The 9,087-nt window shown below is 55.9% G+C and overlaps 1 protein-coding gene across 1 annotated transcript; it reads left to right on the top strand.

Annotated features, from left to right (window-relative positions):
• The first annotated feature begins 1,587 nt into the window (after positions 1-1,587).
• LOC133278178 (coiled-coil domain-containing protein 183-like) lies at positions 1,588-5,801 on the top strand. The gene is made up of 12 exons (XM_061470704.1): positions 1,588-1,692; positions 2,067-2,228; positions 2,352-2,456; positions 2,636-2,758; positions 3,144-3,272; positions 3,413-3,473; positions 3,554-3,654; positions 3,941-4,170; positions 4,492-4,651; positions 4,792-4,911; positions 5,160-5,256; positions 5,692-5,801. Exons 1-12 carry the CDS (start codon positions 1,588-1,590, stop codon positions 5,799-5,801), a joined length of 1,503 nt encoding a protein of 500 aa, XP_061326688.1.
• Positions 5,802-9,087: the final 3,286 nt, after the last annotated feature.

Raw genomic sequence — 9,087 nt, 5'->3', positions numbered from 1 at the left:
TCATTAAGCACTGAGTCAAATAGTTCATCACCAAACTTTTGCCACTCACTCTCCTCAAATATTGTATTAGGATCTGCAAAAAAAATCTCTTAGCCTTCCCTACAGCCACTAGACCTGCTAGCTGCTTTAGAGTCTCAGGCTCAATTCCCCGCTTTTCTAAAAAGCACTGTAAAAAGTTAAGGGCTCAGTTCCCCGCTGCCGTTGTCGAAGCCGAGTTTTGCTGAGGGACAGTGAAACGGAGATTCATGAACCACTTTATCCGATTTAAAATGCTTTCTCTTGCCCCCAATGTAATCTACGTGTTTAAATTTTGCCTCGGAAAGGTTAGGGGCGTAATTCCTGTATTTGGCACGTGGACGTGGCCTCCGTGTGGAGATCTCTACATGCATGGCCAGACTGGGGAGATTCCTTGGGTGTACAAACCCTTCCCTGCTTGTCTTTCAAGCGACCACTTCTTCATGCAGGCTTGATGAAGCACTAGAGATAATCGTGTCGGAATTTAGCTTGTCACTGGCTATTAGCGCTAACATGCCATTTATAAATCTGCAAAGGAGATGCTGAGTAAGAGCCTCAGAGGGTATTTCTTAACCCCCTTAGCACAACAGGATGGCTGTAGGTAAAAGACCCCGCATTACAGAAGCTTGATCTCGGCTGAAGTACAAGCTTAGTGCTGGGAAGGCCATTTCCTCCAAAGTCTTTTTCTGCAGCTCTCTGGTAGTGGGATCTTGATGGTATTGACCAACAAACAAGTGTACGTGCTTGCATTTCGTGTCCCGTTTGTAGGTGAGCAAGAGCATACGGTGAGCATCCGAATAAATAATCAGTATTGAGAGCTGGTTGGTTCTTGCCCGTGTCAACAGGAGCGTAACTCCCTGCGCGGCTGTTTCCTGACCAATGAGCTGACCTTTCCAAAGGGACATGTCCAGGCAGCAAGAGGCTGCTCTTGCTCCGTTGCTGTGGTTACGGCCCGGCAACAGTTCCCAGGGCGTAGGGAGCTCAGCTCCATGTTGTGGTTACAGCCCTGCGACAATTATGAGGACGTAGGTTGCTCAGCTCCGTTGGCTTGGCCACAGCTCTGTGACCCTTGCAGCGGGCAGTAGAACTGCAGTGGCTGCTGCGTACACAGCGGGGCTGGAGAGCCGAGGCAGGAGCAGCGGCATCATGCTGGGCCAGAAGACGAACCTCAGCAAGCGCATCCGTGAGATGCGTGCCAGCATAGCCTTGCAAGGTGCTGCCCCGTTGGCTTTGCGTTATGGGCTGGGCCAAGTAGGGGGCTTTTGGTCCCCGCATCATCCTGCATGGTACCAACAGCTCCTCAATGTCCTGCAGGGCAAGCAAGGAACTTGTACAGCAAGCCACAGGAAGAGAAGTTCACGCAGAACGTGGAGCGGCTGCCCCAGCTGCGAGAGGCGGTGCAGGAGGATATCTATGTCCTGGGCCTTGCCCGCAAGGTACCGGCAGGTCCCATTTGCTGCCTCCGTGACTGTGACTCTGCTGGACGTGCAGAGCTAGCTTCTCCACTGGTCCTGTCCAGGAGCAGGGAGTGCAGGGCAGCAGGAGGCTGGGACCATCCCCAGGCTGGCAGTGATGTGTTCTCTGCCCTTCTTCTGCCCACAGCATGAGCTCACCATCGCTGAGGCTTGCGGAGCGGAGCAGCCCTTGGGCATTGCTTTGGCCAGTAAGCCGTTGGAGGTAATAGCAGAGTCCAGCGGGGCCAGGCTGCTGGCAGTGGGCTGGGGTTCAGGGGATGCTCAGAAGGAGCGGTTGGAGGGAACAGGCAGCTGGTGCCAGCACCACGACAGCCCCGCAGGGCTGGTGCAGTGAGACACGGGGCGTCCATGAGCGGTCCCGTGGGACCCTTTGCACTGCAGGACCCATCAGTGTCCTCCCCTAGCACCCTGAGCAGGTCCTTTGCCCCAGCAGAGCTCCTGTCCCGCCAAGGGAGCGAGCAGGTCCCAGCATCCCCAGCTCTACCTTGGCAATGAGTTTTGCAGGCAGGACCCCTTCTCCCGTGGGCGCCCAGCGAGCCCTGCCTCCAGCCTGGCAAATGCTCACATCCCATGCAGGTGGCCCGGGAGAAGCTCCGGGCTGAAGTCTGTCGCCAGGTGAACACATGCAACATGCTGCTGTACCAGGTGGAGCAGCGGAGCCGGGCCAAGGAGCGGCTGCAGAGGCGGCTGCAGCAGCTGCAGGATGTCCAGAGGGCCGAAAAGCAGCAGCAGGCACAGGTGCCAGGGCCCCTCCCTGGGGTGGCAGCACCCGTGGGGGGTTTCAGTCAACCCTGCCCCCCTGGGTGGGCACTGGTCTCAGTAGATGGGCTCACCCCTTGTCTCCAACCTTCTCTGCCCCAGGTGGTTCGTACCCTGGAGGGCAACATAGAGAAGATGCAAACAAAAGTCCGCGCTGGGCAGAAGGTGACTGCCCTGTACGTGGCGGTGCGGGATGCCCTGAGGAAGGTGAGCTCATCCTCACCGTGCCGTTGTCTCACCCGCTCCCCCTGCAAAGGCACTGAAGGGCCCAAGGGGCTGTGCTGGTGGGACACCCTCCTGCAGGAGGTCCTCCTGCTCCCCTCCACCTTCTGTCCCAGCACAGGGCACCCCTGGGACTCAGTGGGCTCTGGCTCCCCGTGTCCCAGGAGCTGGCCCACCTGCCTCTGCACCTGGACCTCCTGAGTGAGACGGCCGAGCTGCAGCATAGGGAGGTGGAGGACATGGAGCTCATGGCCTCGCGTGGGCTCAGAGCTGCTCGTGGAGCCGAGGTGAGACCATCGTCCAGGGCACCTCAGGGTGCTTTCCTGCCCTCCAGAGCCCACACATGGCACCAGACGGCCGTGCTGCTGAGTCTTCCTTCCTTCAAGAAAAAGCAAGACTGAGCTTGGCTTCCCCGCAGCACCCAGATGCCTCCATAGCTCCTCCTGTGTCTGGCTCTTGGGCCGGGCTGCCCTGAGCTGGGGACAGCTGCCTGAAGCCCTGGCCACGGGGAAGGTGGCGTTCTCCATTCTCTAGCTGGCCTTGCTCACTTTCCTTCCCAGGCTGTTTACAGGGGGTAGGGGGTGGCATTTTTGATGCTGGCCATGCCAGGCTTAGAAGCTCACAGAGGTCCGCTGGAGCTTTGGGAGCCACTTCTCTTCTGCTCTGCTCCAGGAGCGCATGGTCAGGACGAAAACCCAGGTCCTTGCAGAGAGGGAGCTCAGGCTCCGCACCCAGGCTGCTCAGAAAGAGCCCAGAGACGGAGGCTGGCTCAAGGAAGCAAAAGAAAGGGCTCTGAAAACGGTGAGCTGGGGGACCCCGGCACATTCAGGGTTGCCGGCATAGGGCGGGCATCAGTGCCCAGCCTGCCATGGGTGAGGGGCTGCAGGGCCAGCTCCCCCAGGGTGCCAGCAGCTCAGGGGTGACGATGAACATCCTTGCAGCAAGCCAAGCATGACCTCAGCAGGGACTTCCTGAGCCTGCCCGCAGAGGACCCAGTGGTGGGTGAGTGCCTGTCAGGGTGCAGGGGGGGGATGCAGGCGCAGCCGCAGGCATCCTTCCCTGCCACAACCTTTCCACCGCAGCTGCCAAACTGGAGGCCACCAAGTACCAGCTGCAGCGGGAGGCCTACGTGAGGGAGAAGATAGAGGAGGCCAAGGATGTGGTGCAGTGCTCCCGCCTCTGGGTGAGGTGAAAAGCCATCTCTGGTAGAAGCTGGGGCTGCTCCAGCCCCAGGGAGCTGAGCCTTGTCTGCTCACCTTGTTCCATGGCAGGGTTATCTGCTCTCCTCTGTCCCCAGAGCCCCCCAGGGCCCCTCTTGTACAGGCAGGGCTGGAACTGCTTTGCTCCACGCCATGAACTTGCAGTGCTTCCTGTGGTTCCTGGTGCAGAAACCTCCCCAGGAGCACGGCCCAGATCCTGTACCCTGCAGGAGTGCCCTGGGCTGAGTCCCTGTGCTCTCCCCCGGCCAGGACATCCCCATCAGGCTCCAGGCACAGCAGAAGTCCCTGCTGGAAATGGAGCAGTACCTCACAAGGTGCAAGGAGAAGAAGCAGGAGCTGGAGAAGGCAGTGAAGGAGCTGGAGATGCAGCGCGATGAGCTGAAGTTTCGCCGGCCCCCAGACACAAGCAGGTGCTGCTGGCCTCCGGACACTCATGCCAAAGGGGCCGGCACCCTTAGGGGCAGGGGGACACGTGCATGGCAGGTGTCCCAAGAGGGCAGCCCTTCCTTTGTCACCCTGCGGCTGCCCACCCCTCCCGCACTGGGAGGCTTTCTGAGCAGAGTGCTGCCCCAGCTCTGGTGCTGGCAGAGCACGCAAAGCTCCTGCGCTGGCAGCAGGAGGAGCCTTGCTCCTTGCCTGGCATGGGAAGTGGGAGCAGCAGCAGCGTGGGGTTGAGTTGCAGGCAGCATCTCTGCTCTGCGCTTGGGGGCAGGGGAGAAGCTGGGCAGCAGCTTTTGCAACAGCTTTGGGGTGTCTGCACCCCTGTGCCGTTGTATGGATGTGACCGTGGTTGGCTCCAGGGGGCTGGTGGAGGAGCTGAGGACGAGGCTGCAGCGGGAAGAGGCTCGGCTGGAACAGGGGCGAGCCCAGCTGCTGAGGAGCCAGGAGACGCTGCTGGACTTTGAAAACGCACTTGACAACCTCTTCGTCCGGCTGCGGGGCATCACCGTGCCTGGCCAGGTACCCGCCCAACGCTGGGCTGAGCAGAGCCCAGGCTCTGCTTGGTGCTGCAACGGCACCGTGTGGTGACACTTGGTGCAGCGACCATCACCCCAAGGGGCTCGTTCTCCCCACCAAGGCTGTTCCCTCTCTGACTCCAGGAGCATCCTGTCAAGGCCATGGCAGTGGACGAGAAGCTCCGGCAGTGTGAGCAGAAGCTGCAGTACCTGGTGCAGCGGGTGGCTGACCTGCCCCCCTCCAGCCACAGCGAGGATGATGAGGTGCACGGCGGCTCCATCCCTGCTGCGCTCTTTGGGGACCCGCACAGGCTTTCCCGGGTGGCCCGTGCCAAGCCATCCTCCCAGCTGGAGGATGGAGGTGCTCGAGGGAAGAGCCACGGAGCAGCTCAGGCCCAGGTGGCCCCGGGCTCTGTGGGGTGTTCCCTACCAGGGGCACATGGAGCTTGGGCACCCCTTTGCTTGTAACACCCGCCTCCCCTTCAGCTATGAACACAGCCTCTCTTTCACAGACTTTTGTGAAGGTCAGGCAGCTGCTGGAGGAAACCCTCATGGCCGATCCACGGAACCGGAAGGTTTCCTTGGAGGACACGGGCGTGGGGCTCCAAGGTAGGAAAGGGGACACATCCCACGGCAACTGCCCCAGCCAGCCCCTGCCTCCTGGCATTTCTGGCTGTCCTTGCCCATCTCCCACTGTCCCAGCAGAGCCCAACCCAGGAGTTGCTGCAGGCGTTGGGGCTGACCGCGCTTGGCTCCAGGCCTTTGAGCATAGTGCTGGTTTTCTGTGTGCATGTGGGAGACTGGAGGCAGATGGTGGCTTGGGGAGCGTAGAAGCACCACAGGAGCAAGGGGGGATGCTGTGGTGCAAGCGGGGAGAGCCTCGTCTTCAGAACCACTTGGCTGTGAATCTTCTTCCCAGCCAGGGCTTGGCTCTGCCAGTGGCCTCCTCCTATGGGAGCTGCCGGCTCCTCCTGGGGACACAGGCACAGCAGAGGCAGCCCCACAGACCCTCCCCAGCCCGCTCCTCTCCGCTCTCTCCTCCAGACGATTTTGATATCCCTGACAACCACAGTGGCCTTGTCCTCACCAGAGAAGCCATCAAGAAGCAAGGGCTGGACTTGATCGAAAGCAAGAAGAAAAGCAAGAGGAAGTAGCCGTTGCTCCCCGAGACCTGGGGATGCCCCAGAGCACCCGTTGTGCACTTTTGCCTCCTGTTAATAGAGGAGATGTTTTTCATTCCATCGGATGCGCTTGGTGGGCTTTGTGTGACTGCAGGTGTGGGGATTCTATTGCCAAAACGTAGCACAAGCTGTGGTTTTGAAAGGAAGCTCCAGAAGGAGCATGATGTGCCAGTGACCACGTGGAATGGAGCGTCCCAGAACCAAGAGCCCAACAGGTACTTTCTTCTGCAATCACACTGCAGAAGACAACCCACCCATCTCCTGCCCCTGTCCTGTTCTCATGTGCTTACCGCAGCCAGGGGGGTGAGCTGAACTTCTAGGAACTACATCATAGATAGCCTGCATAGAAGAGCCAAAATTAAAACACCCAATGCCTCCTCCCACAACAGTGTGCCAGGACAAAAAGCTCTTGCTGGGCATCACCTACACATGGTGAGCACCAGATAAGCCCCACCGACACGCCAACCTGCCCTTTCTTAGCCACCCAAAACTCCATCCCTCCACATGGAAGGGAACCAAGGAAAAGCTAGGGTGGAATGTGGGCATTGGCAGCAGCAGAATGGGAGGAAGCCCTGGGGTGGTGAGGCAGCAGGAGGCCTGTGCGAGAGGACCGCCGCTCCCCGGGGCTGAGGGACTGAGGAGCAGCGGGTCTGGACCCCAGCTGGGCACACTGTCCCCCCCACCACAGTGGGGCGGTCATTGGCATCCATGAGGAATGGCTCAGGGAGATCCGAGAGGAGCCCAGATGTAAGCGGCGAGGAGAAGCAGACAGGCCAACCCAATACGGGTGATAAGCAACTTCTAGTTTATTTGTGACGCAGTTCACACATATATAGGAGTGGTATTCAGCCACTCCTTCTTGGCATAACAGTATTGGTTAGCCCCCACAGCTTCCTCCACATTCTCCTCCCAGGTCCGGTCTCCGGCCACCTGTGGGGGCCACCCCCTGCCTTGCTTGCACGGTCCTCCAGAACTCTATGGTCCTGCTCTTAAGAGTCATTCTGCAACAATTCCCCCCTTTTTCTTTGTGCAAGCAAGGCATTATGGGTTATTCTGTTCACCTGTTTTATCACACAACTATAAACAAGCCTAATAGCTACGATGATTAACCTAACAAGGATACATAAGTGCAATACTTTTAAACAGTGTTTGACTCAACCTGTAATGCCCCGTGAAGACAACCATCTAGTTATTCTTAGGATATTGCTCATTTCCTATTGCTGGGTAAGCTGAGCCAGGGTTCTCAGCTGTGCGTACATCGAATTAGCATAATCAGAGACTCATACAACACATTCCATCAAACTCTTCACATCCATGTCCCTGTTCCAACAACAAAAGGTTCTGCAGTGTTGCATGTCTTACAGAGTCAACATTAAAACAAATCAGGAATTGCCTTCGATGTAGAATTGTCTGCTTAGCAACTCAGCAACCCAGTCTGCTTAGTTGAGCTGAAGCACTTACAGTGATTTGGCATATTATGATTGGATCCATGTTTTGAAGACCCTCAGTGACTAACATATAATCGGTTAAACACAGGTGTGAGAACTCAACCCTGAAAGCTTGCCAACAGTCCACAGTTCTCATTAGCTTGGTGAATTCCAGCCTCTTATCTTGCTTGCTTAAGCTTCCTCGGGCCTCCCACGGCCCCGCGGTATCTTTCAGGACCATTCAAAGTTTATGTACCAATTACCCATTCTCCTGTGAGAACACTGTCTCCACATCTTCCCCCTTTTGTTTTCTCCAGTAACGAGTCGCTACTACAGCAAGGCATACATAAATTTACATTAGCAGAGTAACTATTACAGGGTGCAGCAGCATGTCGAAGATGCTGATGGCAGTGAAGGACTAGCCAAAGAAATTTCTTACCAGTGGAATTCTCCCCCCCCTTAATTTGTTCCATCACCTCCTTTATAACACTACCATTGTATTAAAATTTTTCTAGCTTTTGCCTTAGCATTTTCTAGCAGCTACTGCAAATTTCCATACTCTAACATCTCTTTTACAAGTGACAAATCTATACAATACAAGGTGCAGTTTCTTATTAGCAACTAGCTAGTAAATACAGGTGGTTTTATACACAAAATCACAACCTCTAATAATAACTACTTTACAAGCACACATATTCAGGATGTTACTTTTCAGTTGCCCCCAAGTGATGTTTTGCAGTCATTCGTTTTTCTCTTCCTCTATCTCAGTCTGCTTGGGGTATTCACGGTCAGCTCCTGTAGCTGAGGCATCAGGTTTATCCATTCGTCTGTCCAGCTCATGGCAAGGCTTGACAAACTTTGCAGGCAGTCACCATGGACCTGTAGGCAGGAGGACACAAATATACCCCCTCCCCCAGGTTATCAGTTCTTCAGTTCTTGAGAAGTAGACAGGTTAGACAGGTTAAGTGCAGCATCATTACTCTCTCTCTCTCCCCCTCTTTTCTTTTCTTTTTTTTTTTTTTTTTTAGTCCCTGCAAAAGCCATCATTACTCCCACTACAGTCCCACGTACAGAACGTGGCACAAGGACCCTGTGGAGACTAACAGCAAACCAGCTCCGAGAAGGAGAAGCATCATTGCAGTGAGAGGTGGCAGGCTCAACCTTAGCGGGGGTCCCCGCAGAGGCTCCGCCTCCCCCACATCGTATGAGGCTTGGGCTTTTATACCGACCAAAATGCACACTCGTTCCGACACAGGTGGCCAGCCTGGAACAAGTGCTGGAACAAGTGGCTAGCAGTATCTACAGAGGTCTCCAAGGGTTGATAGAAACCTGGACATACTTATATTTACCAACTTCTAGTACATGAGTATCACAGAGAAACTGTATGGGCTCTCCCTGTCAATTGCAAGAAAAAATCATAACATATACAGCTTGAGTATAAGAGGATTTTAACGCATACGTGGTCACCGTTTGTCAGGCCTCCTTAACTATTTTGAGATCAAGAGCTTCCCACTCTTTAGCCCCCTGCTGTGTAGTAAACACAGGATATGCCAAGATGCCCATTGCAGAAAATTCCCCAGTAATGTTCACCTCTTTGGTTACCCATTGTTACAACAGAGCGTCTCCAGGGCCAGTAAGTCTGAGCAGACCGACCCGGGAGATGAAGAGTCAGGGTCTGGAAGCAGAGGATATAAATCTGGCTCGGATTCAGGGGATTCGGGGGCTGATCCTGCGCCGAACTCGGGGTCTCCGTTGCTCGCAGCTGTGTCTTTCTTATCAGATGTCTCTCGTTCGGTATGTGGCCATCTGCAGACCTGGCTCCTCCGTGACTG

Source organism: Pezoporus flaviventris, unplaced genomic scaffold (genome assembly GCF_033815535.1).
Source record: "Pezoporus flaviventris isolate CSIRO_AGI_PZ_B2104156 unplaced genomic scaffold, CSIRO_AGI_Pfla_v1 ptg000063l, whole genome shotgun sequence".
In the NCBI taxonomy this organism is placed as follows: Eukaryota; Metazoa; Chordata; class Aves; order Psittaciformes; family Psittacidae; genus Pezoporus; species Pezoporus flaviventris.
The sequence above is the reverse complement of the archived record's forward strand: the minus strand, read 5'-3'. Positions and strand labels throughout refer to the sequence as shown.

What these genes read in the sequence shown, in the direction of transcription:
- LOC133278178 (XM_061470704.1), top strand. Translation starts at nt 1,588, where the DNA reads ATGTGTTCTCTGCCCTTCTTCTGCCCACAGCATGAGCTCACCATCGCT. An exon ending in TGGCCAGTAAGCCGTTGGAG is followed by an intron (nt 1,693 to 2,066) that starts GTAATAGCAGAG and finishes CATCCCATGCAG; the next exon opens with GTGGCCCGGGAGAAGCTCCG. An exon ending in TGCGGGATGCCCTGAGGAAG is followed by an intron (nt 2,457 to 2,635) that starts GTGAGCTCATCC and finishes CCCGTGTCCCAG; the next exon opens with GAGCTGGCCCACCTGCCTCT.